This window comes from Natrix helvetica (assembly GCF_964273705.1).
Source record: "Natrix helvetica genome assembly, chromosome: 7".
In the NCBI taxonomy this organism is placed as follows: Eukaryota; Metazoa; Chordata; class Lepidosauria; order Squamata; family Natricidae; genus Natrix; species Natrix helvetica.
In genome coordinates this window covers 9981731-10001439 of record NC_138558.1, presented here as the reverse complement: position 1 = coordinate 10001439, position 19709 = coordinate 9981731, and the positions used below count along the sequence as shown (strand labels likewise).

The 19709-nt window shown below is 43.8% G+C and overlaps 1 protein-coding gene across 1 annotated transcript in view; it reads left to right on the top strand.

The window, feature by feature from the left end:
• The window catches only part of ANTXR2 (ANTXR cell adhesion molecule 2), a 165236-nt gene that overhangs the window by 73487 nt on the left and 72040 nt on the right, over nt 1-19709 (top strand). Inside the window, exons 11-14 of the mRNA XM_081960413.1 lie at nt 2730-2808; nt 6258-6353; nt 12102-12146; nt 18639-18731. Of these exons, the coding sequence (XP_081816539.1) occupies nt 2730-2808; nt 6258-6353; nt 12102-12146; nt 18639-18731 (313 nt within the window). The remainder of the gene's footprint in view (nt 1-2729; nt 2809-6257; nt 6354-12101; nt 12147-18638; nt 18732-19709) is intronic.

Here is a 19709-nt window from a genome sequence, read left to right as displayed (position 1 = left end):
AATACAATAGCAGAGTTGGAAGGGATCTTGGAGGTCTTCTAGTCCAACCCCCTGCCTAGGCAGGAAACCCTATACTATACTATAGTTCTAGGTTGCTTATAGTTTTCTTAATTATTATTTTTGTACTGTGGAAGTTATTATTATATGGTTGTAAGCCGCTACTTTATTGATTCAGTAGTACAATACAATACAATAGCAGAGTTGGAAGGGATCTTGGAGGTCTTCTAGTCCAACCCCCTGCCTAGGCAGGAAACCCTATACCGTTTCAGACAAATGGCTATCCAACATCTTCTTAAAGACTTCCAGTGTTGGGGCATTCACAACTTCTGGAGGCAACTTCTGTTCCACTGATTAATTGTTCTAACGGTCAGGAAGTTTCTCCTCAGTTCTAAGTTGCTTCTCTCCTTGATTAGTTTCCAACCATTGCTTCTTGTTCTGTCCTCAGGTGCCTTGGAGAATAGTTTGACTCCCTCTTCTTTGTGGCAACCCCTGAGATATTGGAACACTGCTATCATGTCTCCCCTAGTCCTTCTTTCTCTTAAGCTAAACATACCCAGTTCCTGCAACCGTTCTTCATATGTTTTAGCCTCCAGTCCCCTAATCATCTTTGTTGCTCTTCTCTGCACTCTTTCTAGAGTCCCAACATCTTTTCTACATCGTGTTGACCAAAACTGAATGCCGTATTCCAAGTGTGGCCTTACCAAGGGATTATAAAGTGGTATTAACACTTCACGTGATCTTGATTCTATCCCTCTGTTGATGCAGCTTAGAACTGTGTTGGCTTTTTTGGCAGCTGCTGCACACTGCTGGCTCATATTTAAATGGTTGTCCACTAGAACTCCAAGATCCCTCTCACAGTTACTACTATTGAGCACGGTACCACCCATACTGTACCTGTGCATTCCGTTTTTGTTGCCTAAATGTAGAACCTTACTCTTTTCACCATTGAATTTCATTTTATTAGCTAGTGCCCAATGTTCAAGTTTGTCAAGATCCTTCTGTATCTTAAGCCTATCTTCTGGAGTGTTGGCTATTCCTGCCAGCTTGGTGTCATCTGTCAAATGAAGAAGGTCTGTGGGTCTCAGCAATAGCTCTGTAGCCAGAACTGGTTCTGGATTAGATTCCAAGTCAGCTCAGGCCTTACTCCCTTCAGGATGATTAGATCACAGATCTGTGGAAGACTCCAAGGACAAAACTTGTATTAGAGATGATACAACCAAGGAGCCATTTTTTCCAACTCTATTGGTTGTATCAGGATTGGTAGCTTTATTCTCCATAGGTAATGATAGCTCGAGCCATTCATTACAGTCCCCAAACATATAGGGAGTCCAAGATTTACAACCATTTGTTTAGGGATGGTTCGAAGTTATAACCATGGTGAGCTATGGTGGCACAGTGGTTAGAATGCGGTACTGCAGGCTACGTCAGTTGACTGCCGACTGCCTGCAGTTTGGCAGTTCAAATCTCACCAGGCTCAAGGTTGACTCAGCTTTCCATCCTTCCGAGGTGGGTCAAATGAGGACCCAGATTGTTCTCATGACTCTGTAAGCACTGTGAAGCAGTATATAAGTCTTAAGTGCTATTGCTTGGAAAGGAAGGAAGGAAGGAAGGAAGGAAGGAAGGAAGATGAGAAGGAAGTAATGGAAATGAGAAGGAAGGAAGGAAGCCACTGTGGCATAGTAGTTAGAACGCAGTATTGCAGGCTTAGTCTGCCCACTGCTAGGAGTTCAATCCTGACCGGCTAAAAATTGATTCAGCCTTCCATCCTTCCAAGCCTTCCGAGGTGGGTAAAATGAGGACCCAGATTGTTGGGGGCAATAGGCTGACTCTGTAAATTGCTTATAGAGGGCTGGAAGGCACTGTGGAGTGGTATATAAATCTTAAGTGCTATTGCTTGGGAAGGAAGGAAGGAAGGAAGGAAGGAAGGAAGGAAGGAAGGAAGGAAGGAAGGAAGGAAGGAAGGAAGATGAGAAGGAAGTAATGGAAATGAGAAGGAAGGAAGGAAGCCACTGTGGCATAGTGGTTAGAATGCAGCATTGCAGGCTTAGTCTGCCCACTGCTAGGAGTTCAGTCCTGACCGGCTGAAAATTGATTCAGCCTTCCATCCTTCCAAGCCTTCCGAGGTGGGTAAAATGAGGACCCAGATTGTTGGGGGCAAGAGGCTGACTCTGTAAACCACTTAGAGAGGGCTGTAAAGCACTGCAAAGTGGTATATAAGTCTAAGTGCTAATGCTATATTGGCCATCAAAAAAATTGACCGTTTTTCACACTCACGACCGTTGCAGCATCCCTATGGTCCTGTAATCAAAATTCGGCAACTGGCTCACATCTGTGACGGTTGCAATGTCCCCGGGGTCATGTGATCTTCTTTTGCGAACTTCTGACAAGCAAAGCCAACGGGGAAGCCCGACTCACTTAACAACCGTGTTACTAATTGAACCACTGCAGTGATTCACTGAACAGCTGTGAGGTCGCAAAAATGGGGACAAAATCCACTTAACAAATGTCATGCTTAGCAACAGAAAATTTTGAGCTCAGTTGTGGCCGTAAGTTGAGTGCTACCTGTAGTTTAATTCTGCTTTGAGCTGTTTAGCAAACTAGTAAACACGGTCAAAGATTTGGCTCCATTGTCACATTCTCCATTTAAATTATATCTGGTCTGTCCATTCCGTAAGCGTACCGTTAAATGTTGTGTTTCTACCTTCCACCTCTTTTTTTCTTTCTTTCAGAACAATGGACGTGTTTGTCAGTTTGAACGAAGGGCAGTCGCTTATTTCCAGCTCTTTAACCATTACGGCAACAGAATGTGTAAGTACACAGCCAATGAGAGCCAGAAAGAAGCATATTGATATTTGAGAGGCTATATTTTTAGAACCAAACTAGGTAATCCATATCTTTATTAAGGGTTTTGATTAGAATAATAAAAACGAATGCAAACTACATTTGAAGAAAGAAAAAAAAAACAATAGAGAAATAACAAGAATAGAATGGAATAGAATAGAATGTCAGACTGCACTGGACTAGACTGGACTAGGATAGAATAGGAATAGAAATAGGAAAAGGAAAGGGATAGGATAGGATAGGATAGGATAGGATAGGGTAGAATAGGATAGGATAGAATAGAATAGAATGCCAGACTGGACTGGACTGGACTTGGATAGAATAGGAATAGGAAAGGATAGGATAGGATAGGATAGGATAGAATAGAATGTCAGACTGGACTGGACTGGACTGGACTAGGATAGGATAGGATAGGAATAGGAATAGGAAAGGATAGGATAGGATAGGATAGGAATAGGAATAGGAAAGGATGGGATGGAATGGAATGGAATAGAATAGAATATCAGACTAGATTGGACTGGACCGCACTAGGATAAGGATAGAATAGGAATAGGACTAGGAAAGGATAGGATAGGATGGGATGGGATGGAATGGAATAGAATAGAATATCAGACTAGACTAGGCTGGACTGCACTAGGATAAGGATAGAGTAGGAATAGGAAAGAATAGAATAGAATAAAACAGAACAGAACAGAGTAGAATAATCTTTATTGTAACTTTGTATGTACTTTGATTGGCATACAATAAAATGAAATTTCATTGCATACAGCTCTCAAAGGGTCACTACATAACCATGCTAGAACTAAATAAATAAATACAAAATTATGCCAATACCCACCTATACTATATGACATCTATAAAATAAAAAGTGCAGAGAAAAAGAAAGGAAAAAGAGAGAAGGAATACTAGGATAAAGGAAAAGAAAATATATATAAAGACGACTTCCAGTTTTCATTACAAGAAGAGACAAATTGTCCTCCGTCACCCAGGAAACCTCTCCCCCACTTTTTGGCACACGCTGCTGTTATTTACATATGAGGATTATTTGCTGGTAATACACTCAACAGCTCATAAAAGGCTCCTAAACCCACTTCCCTTGAGAGGCTCTGCTGAGATGCATCTGTAGCCTCTTTAAAGAACAAACAGCGCTCTTTCCTTCGCCTCTGGAAAATGGCCCCAGGAGATTGATTGCAAGCAAATGTATATCATAATGATCATCTTCCAAAATAAGGATTATTCTCCCTCCCTCCCTCCCTCTCTCTTCTCTCTTTCTCATTGGAAATTAAACACACATACACACATCAGGATTTCTGACTTGGCTTGGTTTTTTTGCAGACATTTTATTGGACAAACTAAGTAACACCATCAATGCTAGACCGATGCACTAGCACTGGTGATGTTACCTAATTTGGGTTATGAGGTTCCCCCCCCCGCACTTATGTGCTAGTCGTTCCCAACTCTAGGGGGCGGTGCTCATCTCCGTTTCAAAGCCGAAGAGCCAGCGCTGTCCGAAGACGTCTCCGGGGTCATGTGGCCGGCATGACTAAACACCGAGGGCGCACGGAACGCTGTTCCCTTCCCACCAAAGGGGGTCCCTATTTTTCTACTTGCATTTTTCACGTGCTTCCGAACTGCTAGGTTGGCAGAAGCTGGGACAAGCAGCGGGAGCTCATTCGGCACTAGGGATTCGAACCCCTGAACTGCCAACCTTTCTGATCGACAAGGCCAAAGAATAAAATTAGAAAAGAAAAAAGAGAGATGATAAAACATAAGATCAACTTAACAACTCAAAAGGAATTAGCACAGAAAATTAAAGTGGCCAGACAAAATTACTTTGAACAAGCCAACAAACCTGGACGATGGCTGGCCTACAGATTGAAGAATGAAAGAGAAAAAAGGATGATATATCAATTAAAACAGATTGAGGTTTTTTCATGGAGTTTTACTTTTTTGGTGATGTTTATTCGTAGTGGGTTAATGAAAGCTTTTGCCAGAAAAAATATTACAATCCACCCTTGGACAACCAGTAAAAATAATAGCATGTTTAGATTTTTTTTTAAGCAGCTGGAATTTAGTGTTTATACATTTGCAGCAGTGCAGGGTAAACCCCCTTGTAGGGTTTCCCCCCCCCCCCATCTGTTTGATTCTTAAAAATCTTTCCTGATTCAGGACACGAAAGAGCATGTGCTGCTTAATAAGGGAAATCCACAGAATGCTTTTAAGTCGTTTTCATAAACAGGAAGCATATTTGCTGACTTCTGCTTGGAGAGAAAGGCCTTGCAGCTTGTCTGCAAAACATAAAATCCCAAACATTACAAAACCGCTAAAATCCAGAGTTGGTCTAGGCCAGTGTTTCTCAAACTTGGCGACTTTAAGTCCTGTGGACTTCAACTCCCAGAATCCCCCAGCTAGCATAGCTGGCTGGGGAATTCTGGGAGTTGAAGTCCACAGGACTTAAAGTCGCCAAGTTTGAGAAACACTGGTCTAGACTCTACGGAGTCATAAGTGCGTATATTCCTATTGAGAGGCACAAGCTGTTAACGTCCATTAAATTGCTCATTTGGGGCTCAGAGGAAATAAAACTTAAGGATAAAATCATAGCATATCAGGGTTGGAAGGGACCTTGGAGGTCTTCTAGTCCAACCCCCAGCTCAAGCAGGCGACCCTATATATACCATTCCACACAGGTCTTTTCTTTAAAAAACCGCAGTGATGGAGCATTCACAACTTCTAAATGCAAGCTGTTCCTCTGGTTAATTGTTCATACTGTTAGGAAATTTCTCCCTAGTTCCAGGTTGCTTCTCTCCTTGATTAGTTTCCACCCATTGCTTTTTGTCCTGCCTTCAGGGGCTTTGGAGAATAGTTTGACTCCCTCTTCTTTGTGGCAACCCCTGAGATATTAGAAGACTGCTATCATGTCACCCCTGGTCCTTCTTGCCTCCAGAAATTGTGAATGCTCCAACACTGGAAGTTTTAAAGAAGATGTTGGACAGCCATTTGTCTGAAGTGGTTTAGTGGTTTCCTGCCTAACCAGGGGGTTGGACTAGAAGACCTCCAAGGTCCCTTCCAACTCTGTTATTCTAGGGGCCAGGGTGTGATTTAGCCCGCAACCTTCTAAATCTGTGCAAAGACTTGAAACAAAAACTTAAGACTCTGTCTGCTCTGAACTCTGAACTGAAAACTCCCCTCTGCTGCCTGTGCTTTCTTGTAACTATTACTCCAAAAAAAAACCTATATTGGTATTGTACATTTATCTTCATGTGTTAATATGTATATAAAGAAGTTAATGAATGCAGCTGAATCAGTTATCTGTGTGTGCTTCCTGGAAGTGATTTTTCTGCAACAAACTCTGACGCTCTTAATCTTACTATTAGTTTCTAAAAGTAACTATTACTTTTCCTCTTTGTTTTTGATAGACCAATGGCATTGTGGCGGTGATTATTATCCTCATTTTGTTACTGTTGATGGGGATTGCTGCTCTATGGTGGTTTTGGCCCCTGTGTTGCAAAGTGGTAAGTAATTTCCCCCACCCTCTCTGGCCGGCTGGGGAATTCTGGGAGTTGAAGTCCACACATCTTAGGGTAGCCAAGGTGAGAAACACTGATCTGTAGTCTTCACTCAGTTTTGGGCAAGCAGCAGAGGTGGGATTCAAATTTTTTTTACTACCGGTTCTTGGGCGTGGCTTGGTGGGCATGGCAGGGGAAGGGTACTACAAAATCTCCATTCCCTCCTCGCTCCAGGAAGGATACTGTAAAATCTCCATTCCCTCCCGACACCAGGGGAAGGATCCTGTAAAATCTCCATTCCCTCTCCAATCCAGGGGAAGGACCCTGCAAAATCTCCATTCCCTCCACACTCCAGGGGAAGGATACTGTAAAATCTCCATTTCCTCCCAATCAGCTAGGACTCGGGAGGCAGAGAATAAATGGGGGTGGGGCCAGCCAGAGGTGATATTTTCTGGTTCTCTGAACTACTCAAAATTTCCACTACCGGGTCTCCAAAACTGGTCAGAACCTGCTGAATGCCACCTCTGGCGATCAGCATAGCCGATGTAGTCTTATTGATTTGCTCGTAATCAGATTGGAGAAGGTTATGCTCCAATTGGACTGACCGAGGCATCTTTCCTAGCAGATTGAACGCAAATATAAATATTAGATTGGAATTACACAGTGCTTGCCCCTGGTGCCTGAACTGCAAGCTCATCAACAAGGCCTATTAATTGGTTGACTTCTGGAGTTTATGCTGCCCCACCCTTCAGTGCTAATTAGCATTCCCTTGAATTCACCACCAAACTAATTTTAAAATGTAAACATGGAACCGATGTTAATATCTGGATAAATCCCTCTTTAACCTCTAAAAGCCTTTGTTAATCTTAATAGGGAAGTATAAGAAAACAGTGTGGTACAAATAAGCAATCAACTCATACTAGGAAACAATCAATATAAATCGTAAGGTATTTATATTTTGCAGAACCAAACCAGACAGTTATGGAGGTGCAGGTGACACTCAATAATTCCTCTGTAGAACAGCATACGCTGGCCCTTTTCAACAACTGGCGTAGTTGCAGTTAAAAACCCTTTTTAAAAAACCATTTTAATTACCGTATTTTTCAGAGTATAAGATGCACCGGAGTATAAGATGTACCAAGATTTTGAAGAGGCAAATTAAAAAAAAAAAAGTTTTTGCACTCTGCAGACCTCCCAAAACCGGCCCGTTTTTTGCTCATTTCTGCCCTCCCCAGCCCCCAGGAGCACTCTGGAAGCCTCCTAAAGGCTATGCACGACCATTTTTGTAAAGGAGGCGGGGTTTCGTGAGGCGAAAAATTCCGTATTCAGTGTATAAGACACACCCAGATTTTCACGCTCTTTTTTGAGGGAAAGAGGTGCGTCTTATATTCCGAAAAATACGGTAAGCTTACGCCCGCCGGTGTCACTATGCAGGATGGGAACCAAACAAAATTGCATTGAAGGTAGATATTTCCTCCCTCCTAACCATTCTGTCTTCCTCGTTGGCAGCAACCAGTTGGCATCTAGAGTGCGCCCAATGATTTGGGGCATCCTGTTTTCATTGTTGGCAGGAGCCCGTTGGTGGTTTATTTATTTATTTATTCATTCATTCATTCATTTCGGGCTTGTTCTGCAGTCCATGCACATTGCCAGGTTGCGGAGTGGCCTTTCTTTCTTTCACCATTGTCAAAAAGAGTTGGCTGTTGACAGTTTGTTCGCTCCTTTGTCAACGTTAGCGAACATCTGAATGCGTCAAGCTGGTCTTTGGGCTCTGGCGCTGACATTTTGTAATGCCCACCACATCTGAAGCATTGAAGATGTGTTAATGAGCACATCAAGGGACAGTTGCCTGAAACCACCAATTTATTTAAAAATTTTTAAAAAATGAACTCAATAGCTTTACCTATCTCTCTGCCTCCCTGCCTGCCTACCTACCGATTTACATATCTCTCTTATTTGTCTGTCCGTCTGCTTAATGATCTATGATGGAGGAAAACCGGCTGTGCTCTAAAAAGAAGTCTTTAATCCCCTCCTCCCTCTTGTTTGGCTAAATAAACACCCGGCAGCCTGTTTCTTGACAATGATAATAATACCAAACCCTAAAAATTGGAGAAGACTCAAACTCTGCATATGGTAAACAAAATGGAGATTTAATCTCCTGGGCTCTTGAGATGGGTGTTTAAGGAAATGTGAATGAAATAGAAATAGTTGACATCTTGGCAATATTATGTCTTTTAACATGTGCAAGTTCTCAGGGATGGAGAAGTTACAGACGCTCTTCCATTCCCTTCCTGCCTCCCCCCTCCCAACCCCGCTGGAAAATAAGGATAGCTTCCTGAACCGGGTTTTGAAAAAAAAAATGATGGATTTAAAGTAATTTAACTCCCCCCAATGCTTTCGGGAGGGATCCAGCCAACTGTTAATAAAGTTGATTTAATTAAAAGTTATTTGGCGGGGGATAGGTCTTCTTAGCCATGTTTGTTTCTTTTAGGCAAGTATTAAGCATTTTGCCGAGCTGAAAAATATATATTCTATTACTGTAGTTCATATAGAACTAGTTCATAACCTGGCGTTGCCCGGTTATTTATAGACGTGGAAGAGTTTGTCTGAGAGGGAGCCATTGAGAGTGGACTTTCTTACCCCCTACTCCTATGCCCATCATACCTGCCCTCTCTCTTCCCCCTCTCCTCTTTCCCGGACGGTATACAATCTTGGCACTTTGCCCCAAATCCATCAAGTGCTTCTCCATTGGTCCACTGGAGGGCGAATGCCATGGCTGGCTTTCCAGAGGAAGCTGTGAAGGAACTGACATCAAAAACAATTGTCGCTCTAGGACGCCGCACTCACTCTCCTTTACGGACCAGGCATTCCAGAGTTATGCTGGAACACACACGCAGAAACACACACACACCAGGGGTGTCTTACTCCCCCAGTATTAGTTTCCAGAGAGTAAGTCATTTGTGTACCAAGTTTGGTTGAAATTGCTCGAGGCGTTCCAGAGTTATGCTGGAATGTACATACATACAGTCTTTTTTATAGAGAGAGGAAAAAAAGAAGAGAAAAAAGAGAAGAAAGAGAAGAGATAAACCAGATCCATACTCCTGAATAAAAAATGATTAGCCAAGGGCCCTCCAATAAATACAATCTTGAGATTGACTGCAGTTAACATTTACAGAGAAGCAGCATGGCTTCCAATTGGAAATTTGACCTCATTAACTGGAAGGCACCATTGCAGATAGTCCTCAACTTGTAACCATTCGTTGAATGACCGTTCAAAGTTACAGTGGCCCTGCAAAAAGTGACTTATGACCGTTTTTCACACGGCCATTGCAGCATCCTCATGGTCACGTGGTCAAAAGTTTGGCCACTTGGTAACTGACTCATATTTATGACGGTCCCAGGATCATGGGACCATCTTTAGCAACCTCCTGGCGAACAAAGTCAGTGGGGAAGCCAAATTCACTTAGCAACCAGGTTACTCACTTAACAACCGCAGTGATTCATTTAACAGCAGTGGCAAGAAAGTGACGTAACATGGCGCAAAGCTCGCTTAGCAACGGTCTTGCTTAGCAACAGAAAATTAGGGTTCCATTGTGATCGTACTTGCATTTACAGCCCACGGAAAAAGCCATGAGCCATAACCACATTCTTTTTAAATAAAACAAGTTAAGAGCCAAATCCATTAGCAACCTGAGATTTGATTGGCTGTATCTCTGCGGCAGGAGTGGGTTGCTACTGGCATTACTGCTGCTTGCTGTGCATTTACACCTAAAAAGGTGTGCGCATGCACAGAACATAAGAAAAGGGGGGGCGGAATGACATTTCTACAATGTGGATCATTTTGCGCATGCGCAGAAGCAAAAATAAAGATGGTGCTGCCAACAACAGAACCGGTTTGGGTGCGTGGGCAGCCGAGTTACTACCTATTTAAAAATTAGATCCAGGAAACTACAGACCTATCAGCCTGACCTCAATACCAGGAAAGATTCTGGAAAAAATAATCAAGCAACGAATTTGCGAACACCTAGAAGCAAACAAAGTAATAGCCAAAAGCCAACATGGATTTGTCAAAAACAGATCATGCCAGACTAATCTTATTGCATTCTTTGATAATGTGACAAAATTAGTGGACCAGAGGAATGCCGTCGATATAGTTTACTTGGACTTCAGTAAGGCTTTTGATAAGGTAGACCATAACCTACTACTAGATAAAGTAGAAGAATGTGGGTTAGACAGCATCACCACCAGATGGATTCGTAACTGGCTGACCAACCGCACTCAACGTGTAGTTCTCAATGGAACTGCATCTACATGGAGGGAAGTATGCAGTGGAGTACCCCAAGGCTCTGTTTTAGGCCCAGTACTCTTCAACATCTTCATCAATGATTTGGATGAGGGAATAAATGGGGAACTCATCAAATTTGCAGATGATACCAAGCTGGCAGGAATAGCCAACACTCCAGAAGACAGGCTTAAAATACAGAAGGATCTTGACAAACGTGAACATTGGGCACTATCTAATAAAATGAAATTCAATGGTGAAAAAAGTAAGGTTCTACATTTAGGCAACAAAAACGGAATGCACAGGTACAGTATAGGTGATACCTTGCTCAGTAGTAGTAACTGTGAAAGGGATCTTGGAGTCCTAGTGGACAACCATTTAAATATGAGCCAGCAGTGTGCAGCAGCTGCCAAAAAAGCCAACACAGTTCTAGGCTGCATCAACAGAGGGATAGAATCAAGATCACGTGAAGTGTTAATACCACTTTATAATGCCTTGGTAAGGCCACACTTGGAATACTGCATTCAGTTCTGGTCGCCATGATGTAAAAAAGATGTGGAGACTCTAGAAAGAGTGCAGAGAAGAGCAACAAAGATGATTAGGGGACTGGAGACTAAAACATATGAAGAACGGTTGCAGGAACTGGGTATGTTTAGCTTAAGAGAAAGAAGGACTAGGGGAGACATGATAGCAGTCTTCCAATATCTCAGAGGTTGCCACAAAGAAGAGGGAGTCAAACTATTCTCCAAAGCACCTGAGGGTAGAACATGAAGCAATGGGTGGAAACTAATCAAGGAGAGAAGCAACTTAGAACTGAGGAGAAACTTCCTGACATTTAGAACAATTAATCAGTGGAACAGAATTTGCCTCCAGAAGTTGTGAATGCCCCAACACTGGAAGTCTTTAAGAAGATGTTGGATAGCTATTTGTCTGAAACGGTATAGGGTTTCCTGCCTAGGCAGGGGGTTGGACTAGAAGACCTCCAAGGTCCCTTCCAACTCTACTATTGTATTGTATTGTACTTGGCCCAATCGGGGCGAACTGGTAGGAACCCACCTGTGCTCTGCAGTTTTTTGAAAAGCTTCAAAGACTTGCATGGACTCCCAGGCAGGAAATCTTTAGGTGAACTGGAGTCCTTGCGGTGTTCTTAGTTTATTAGATATTTTTAAATTGATGGTCATTATAGATTTTATACCTTGACTGTTTTCTGTTGTGTCTTTCTCTGTCCGGAGTTGCCGGCGTAACACAAATCAAATTAATGATAACTAAGTATCTTTAACAATCGTTCGTTGTTTTGCCGATCCACAAAAGACATGGGGATGAGTTTTCTGTTAACGCCTAACCATGGTTATTTGATGATGGAGATGACTAACGGGAGAAGTATCACAAGGAGAATGACTTGCTACGGTGTGGTTTTAATGAACCTTTGCCATTATGTCCCTTATCATCTAATTTGTCCCCTTTGTCAATAGGTTATTAAGGATCCTCCTCGACCTGTGCCTCCAGCTCCAATAGAGGTAAGCTTCCAAAGTCCTCCGATGGCTTGTTGTTTGCAAAAGTAGATTACCATTGTTCTGACCTAGGCTTCCCCAAAAAGCACGAATAGATTCCAGGTCCTGACAAAACTCCTTTTATTAAACGAATGTGAATTCCTCTCATTCCCCAGTCCTTCAAAGGTGAAGTTATGACCACAGACCTTATCTAGCTTGGAAAGCTGCCATGTAAATATTCTCCAAATGGGCAAGGGAAGACTTGGCACAGAGTCTCTGAGATTCACGGACAGATCTTCACACTCCTGAAATGAACGAACGAAAGAATGAATGGTTTCCTGCAAAAGCCCACTCCCCTTTCGCTCCTCCTTTATTTCTTATGGGAGAGGCCATTTGCCGTCCACCTGTGGCTTTACTCCCAAGTCGACCCTGATTTCTTAGCTGTTCTTTTCTTCTGGTAGCTCTGCGCATGCACACAGTGGGAACAGGCTCCAGCTGTTCCTCTGCCTCAACTGCTGTCTAGCTTCGAAGATAGCTGAGAAGTGCCAGATGCCCTTGGCCCCATCTCTGCCTATGATGCAGAGCCCTTGTCCAAGCCTTCCCCAGCCTCTAGGACTGGCCCATGCTTCTCCCCAACCTCCCCACTGTTCGACTCTGCTGCCAGCTTTGCTGGCCGCTGGCGGGCCACAACAACCAGGTTGCCAATGACTTAGAAATACAATCTTCCAAATGCAACGGCTGTATAAGAAAATACTTGGCAAGGAGTCTCTGAGAGTCACGAACAAATCTCCACGCTAATTAAGCGAACTAATTGTCTCCTGCAAACTCCACTCCCCGTTTGCTCCTCTTTATTCCCTAAAGGAGGGACCATTCACCGTCCACCTGTGCCTTTAACTCCCAAATTGTCCCTTGTTCTTTAGCTGTTCCCTTCGTCTGGCAGCTCTGCACATGTGCGCATCGGGAACAGGCTCCAGTTGTTCTTCTGCCCCACTGATCTCCGACTCCGAAGGCAGCTGATAACTGTCGGATGGCCCTGGCCCCCTCTCTGCCTACGATGCAGAGCGATCCTCAGAGTTTTCCCCAGACTCCAGGACTGGCCCATGTTCCTCCCCAACCTCCTTATTGTCTGAATCTGCCACCAGCTCCGCTGGCAGGCCACAGCACGCGCACACACACAGAGTTTATCAAGTAGAAAACTGAAAGAAAAATACAGATGTTCAACCTCTGTATTTTAGCCACAGTTGGGGTGGATGAGAATTAAACAGAACCATTTTTTTTTTTTGCTTTTTGAACCCTAATGTTTATTAGCTCTATCCTTCTGGGTTTTGGGGTGTTGTTTTTTTTTGCAACCTGATTATATTGAACGGTTTGAACCCCTGACTCTTTGGGAGGTTCCATAAAATTGTGTAATAATCTCCGTCAACTTTAGCTGGATATCCAAACGGGTAAAGCTATCAATAAAAGGGCGGGGGTGGTGGTTTCTCCTGTTAAAAGCATGACATTCCCTTTTATGGGGCCCACTATGTTAGCTAGATTGGTTATCCCCCCCCCCCCCAAGGTGCGCAAGGAAAGTGTTTGCTGTGTGGCAACTGAACAGGAATTGGATTGTAATAAGCACTTCAAAATACATTCCGCCGCAAATTGATTTTCCTCGCAACATAACCGGAATGCTCAGTTTATGCATTCTGTGGGTGAGGATGTCAGCAAGCGAGTGTCTAATTCGCAGAATATCTTACTCCACCAAACAGACTTGCGAACCGTGGTCATAATCTGCAGATCAGGCTGCATTAAACGCCTTGCACATCTGTATTTTTTGCTTCGGTGTACTACTTGATACATCCCCTGTTAGTTCTGCGCTTTGTATTTGTATGTTCAGACTGAGGTCCTAAAAGGGGTGTTAGGACACACTAGCAGTGCAGCCTTAACTTCAGTGCTATCATACAAGATTAGCGACAATTCCTTCTTCCTTGGGAAACGCCGAGAATCAATCCTCTTTGTAGTTCTCTTAACTGCTGTCGAACAAAGTAAACATGTAAATCTGGGTTATTTTCCTGATGTTGCAGCTGCAATCATAGAATGACTGCTGACCATACTGGCAGGGGGAAATGGGAGCTGTAGTGCCTATCCCATTGGGGCAAGGCTGCAATAGGGAGTGTTTTGAATATGCACCCCAGTTCTTTTCCCCAGTACATTTTTTTTTCTAAATCAGCTAGCACGGAGGATTGGAAAAGATGTTGGCTTGCTGGGAGCCAACTGGGTCACTTTGGGCCAATCACCAGGAGATGGTGAGTTCTGGTCCCTCCTTAACCATGAAAGCCAATTGGTTGACTTTGGGCCAATCACCAGGAGATGGTGAGTTCTGGTCCCTCCTTATCCATGAAAGCCAATTGGCTGACTTTGGGCCAATCACCAGGAGATGGCGAGTTCTGCTCCCTCCTTAATCATGAAAGCCAGGTGGTTGACTTTGGGCCAATCACCAGGAGATGGTGAATTCTGCTCCCTCCTTAGCCATGAAAGCCAATTTGTTGACTTTGGCCAATCACCAGGAGATGGCAAGTTTTGGCCCTCCTTAATCATTAAAGCTAATTGGTTGACTTTTGGCCAATCACCAGGAGATGGTGAGTTCTGGTCCCTCCTTATCCATGAAAGCCAATTGGCTGACTTTGGGCCAATCACCAGGAGATGGCGAGTTCTGCTCCCTCCTTAATCATGAAAGCCAGGTGGTTGACTTTGGGCCAATCACCAGGAGATGGTGAGTTCTGGTCCCTCCTTATCCATGAAAGCCAATTGGCTGACTTTGGGCCAATCACCAGGAGATGGCGAGTTCTGCTCCCTCCTTAATCATGAAAGCCAGGTGGTTGACTTTGGGCCAATCACCAGGAGATGGTGAATTCTGCTCCCTCCTTAGCCATGAAAGCCAATTTGTTGACTTTGGCCAATCACCAGGAGATGGCAAGTTTTGGCCCTCCTTAATCATTAAAGCTAATTGGTTGACTTTTGGCCAATCACCAGGAGATGGTGAATTCTGTCCCTCCTTAGCTATGAAAGCCAATTGGTTGACTTTTGGCCAATCACCAGGAGATGGCGAGTTCTGCTCCCTCCTTAATCATGAAAGCCAATTGGTTGACTTTGGTCCAATCACCAGGAGATGGTGAGCTCTGGTCCCTCCTTATCCATGAAAGCCAATTGGTTGACTTTGAGCCAATCACTAGGAGATGGTGAATTCTGGTCCCTCCTTATCCATGAAAGCCAATTGGCTGACTTTGGGCCAATCACCAGGAGATGGCGAGTTCTGCTCCCTCCTTAATCATGAAAGCCAGGTGGTTGACTTTGGGCCAATCATTCTCTCTCATCACAACCAACCTCAGAAGGTTATTGTTTTGGGGAGAATAGGTGAGCGGGTGAGGAAAGTTTGTTGAATATGTTTGCCAGCTTGAGTTATTTGTAAAAATAATCCAGGGAGAATACACATAAATAAATAAATGATGGTCAGATTAATAGAAGCAGTGTTACACCCTTATAAGGCAAGCCTTCCCTATGTTGTGCATGCATTGTACATCACACAAAGGCTCCAAGAGGTTAAGTTTGCATTGTGGGATATTGCATTCACCATTTTGACAAAAGGGGGGACAATGTCTTTGGATGCCTAACTGGTGTCATCTAGTGCAGGGGTCACCAACCTTTGGACCCCAGAGACCACTAAATTCATAATTTTAAATCCTGCAGACCACTAATATGATCTGCCTAATGACCAGCTGGGTGGGTGTAGCTAGGTGGTCATGTGACTGGGTGGATGTGCCCAACTCAATGTCACTCATGTTGAGGGGCGCCTCACCGGCCTCTACTTACCTCTCCCCTCCCAGCCACTCCTCCCCTCCCCGCCTGGGCTCCTTAGGGCCCCAACAGGAAGCAGTTGCTGGAGCTAAGCAGCCACCAGGAGAAAGAGTTGGCAAAATAGTTCAAACTGGATCTGATCGAGAAGGAGGCTCAGTAGAAGAGCCTCACTGAGGACTACGAGCAAAGACTTTCCAAGCAGAGGGAAGGCCTGTGGGAGTGCAAGACCAGGTACTGGTGCCTGGAGGCTCAGCAGGCTGAGATGGCCAGCCAGTTCCAGACCATGATGCAGTCTCACTGGAACGAGGCCCTCTGGCTCTTTGCTACCAGCGGCCCTTCCCTCCAGCCTTCTCCCAAAGCCCCCCACCAGGAGGCTGAAGCAGACCCCAAGTTGGAATTTCTGCCCCTCTGTGACCCGCATAAAAAGATCCCGAAGGGGGAGACTCTCTGCAGCAATGCAAACATTCATTGCACGTATCCGACCCGGGGGGGGGGGGCGTAGTTTGAGGACCCCTGATTTAGTGCAATATTAAAAATGCAAATAATTTTTCTGCAGACCAACAAAATTTTCTCACGGACCACCAGTGTCCACTGGTTGGTGACTGCTGATCTAGTGCATTCTCAGTGAATCATAAGGCACGCCTTTCGTTTTTTACACGTGCCTTATTTGAAGCAAACAAACTACCCTTCTTTTTTGAATAAAGAAGTTTCACATTCTGGAAAGAAGGCGTTTGCAAAGCTCTTTCAGTGATTGATGAGAAAACTTACAGAGATAGGTCTGTGCAGTCACCCGTCTTTCAGCTCAACACGAGGAATCTTTTTTTTAAAAAAAAAATCCAATATTCAGAAGGTTCACGAGAGCATTTCAAATCAGCTTTTTATAACCCGTTGCACTCTTTGATACGTTGGACTGCAGATCCCAAAGTTCCCAGCAAGAACGGCCATATGGGGTGTGAATTTTAGAAGTTAAGTCCCTCAAATTTAGAAGGGTAGCAGATTGTGGAAACTTTGTTGGTCTGTAACTCGTTTAGCTTCTGACACCGATTCTGGTGTATTTGCGGTAGATTTTTAATGCCTTGCTTTGATGGGAAGGTTTTAAACGATGGAAATTTGTTAATGGCTATATTTAAGCTGTGCTAAATACGTTGACAATTTTTATTCAATTAGTTGAGGGGGGGAACGGTTTAATTTAAAAACCTTTTATAACCCAAAAAAGAAAAAAAAGGCTTTATCCTGTTTTTAGCTTGCAGTAGAACTAATATTTGATGCCATTCAAAATATAGGTGATATGTAGGAAGCTCACCAACGGCCACTATTTTTTTTAATAAATAATTTTTATTAAATGTTTTGATCTTTAAAAACAACAGGGAAGACACGGCAAAGAAAAAAACACACAATAAGACAAAACAAAACACAGAACATACATAACAATATACAGTAATTTTACAGCTTTCTCTATCGGCTTTCCTTCTTTAGCTTTTATAATTCTCCCTTCTGCATTGCCTTCCTCTCACTATAACCTTGTCCTATAGTTTAACAAACCTAGTATTAACACTTATAATAATATTCATTATTTGTATCTCCATATATTTGTATTCTCTATTTTCTGTCTTGGCTTCTCTTTTCTAACCACTTGTACATTTTATTCCATACCAACGGCCACTAATTTAAAATTTATATTTTATGTCAGAGGTATATAGCCTATTGCAAGGATGGCAAACCTAATGGCACGCAAGCTGTTGCCCCAGCTCAGCTCCACCATGCATACATGCGCAGCTCCCGCAGGCCAGCTGATTTTTGGGTCTCTGCCGCACATGTGCGGCGTGGGGCAGGGCACATTTGGGAGATGCATGCACATGTGTGTGGGGTCTCATGAGCATGTGGTCGTGGAGCACGAGGGCATGCAGCGCTCCCCCCCCCCCAGTGGCCTGTTTTTGGTGCCAGGAGGCTGCAGGGAAGCCTGTTGGTCCAAATCGGGGTGTGGGGGAGGGGTTTGTGCCTGCATGCGCGGGTGGGGGGGCACGGTGCACACAAGTGCAGGGGGGCAGGTCGCCCGGGGGGGTGTCACGCGCGCTTTGCATTATGAGTGTGGGCCTGCACACGTGATGACAAAAAAGCTAGCCATCCCTGGCCTTTTGTCCTGAATACTGGTAGTCCTCAACTTACAACAGTTCACAGTGACCATTCCTAGGTGGAAAAAATATATGACGTAAGGCTGTTTTTCTCACTTATGACCATTGCAGCATTGGTCACGCGATTTACATTCGGATGGTTGGCAACGGCTTCATACATACGACAGTGATCCTCTTTTATGACCTCATCTGACAAGCAAAGCCAACGGGGAAGCCAGATTCATTTAGCAACCGTGCCACTAATTTAATAACTGCAGCGGTTCACTTAACCACTGCGGCAAGAAAAGTCCTAAAATGGGGCAAAAATCACTCTTAACCGAGGTCTCATTTAACAACATGAATCCTGGGCTCAATGAGGGCTGTAAGTCGAGGACTATCTGTGTTTTTCTTGGGTTCTAGCTGTTTTGTCTCACACCGTCATTAGGAAAAAGTGGCCTGTGAATAAACTGGCATTAGAGATTTATGAGGAATGTTGTTACTTTTCCCCCCCAAAAAACCTAAATTAATTCCCACTCTCCACCCGCAAAATAAAATGTTCTTCGATTTTCGTCAGGAGGAAGAAGATCCTTTGCCTTCCAAAAAGTGGCCGACAGTGGATGCTTCCTACTATGGTGGACGAGGAGTTGGTGGGATTAAAAGAATGGAGGTGAGTTGCATGGAATTGAACACTGCAGTACAAGATGTGACATCTCTTTTTTTTTAAGTCATTTTTTAATTTATATATAAATATTTTGAAGACAGTGTATTATCCAGGCACTTCATTTTACAAAAGAAAAAGAAAAAGAACTGCAGATATACTGATCGTGATAATGATAATACACGTAATGATTATAGCAATATTTATATTAGCTTATTTAGGATCATATTGATTATCGTATTTTTTGGAGTATAAGACGCACCGGAGTATAAGATGCACCAAGATTTTGAAGAGGTAAATTTAAAAAAAAAAAAGTTTTTGCCCTCCCCGGCCCCCAGGAGCACTCTGCAAGCCACCTAAACCCGCTGCACGCCCCATTTTTTTGTGAAAAAGGGGCATCTAGAGAGCTTGAGAGGCCTGCAAAGTGCTTCTGGGGGCTGGGGAGGGCAAAAATGTGACGTGTGGGAGGTTTGGGAGGCAAAAAACGGCCCATTGTTCACGAAAATGGGCCCTTTTTTGCAAAAACAACAACAACAGGGTGTGTAGAGTGTGGGAGGCCTGGGGGCTGGGGAGGGCACAAATGAGCAAAAAATGCCCTGTTTTTTATATAACTTTCTGGTATTATACCTGTTGTACCCATGTCGTATGTGTTAAGGAAGGGGTGTCCAAACTTGGGAACTTTAAGACTTGTGGACTTCAACTCCCAGAATTCCCCTGGCTGGGGAATTCTGGGAGTTGAAGTCCACAAGTCTTAAAGTTCCCAAGTTTGGACACTCCTGAGTTAAGGGGAGGGAGAGAGCTTCACACTTTGGAAGGGACAGGCTGACATCCTCTGTGTTGCTGGCTGTGAGGCTAAGCCAGACCAATTGGGCTTCTACTTTGGTGGGGCAGCAGCTGAGCTTTCTGAATTGTCAACTACAGTTGGTAATGATTGCAAAACTTTGCACGGCTTCCATGGAACCTGATGGGTTTGGAAGGACGTAAAGT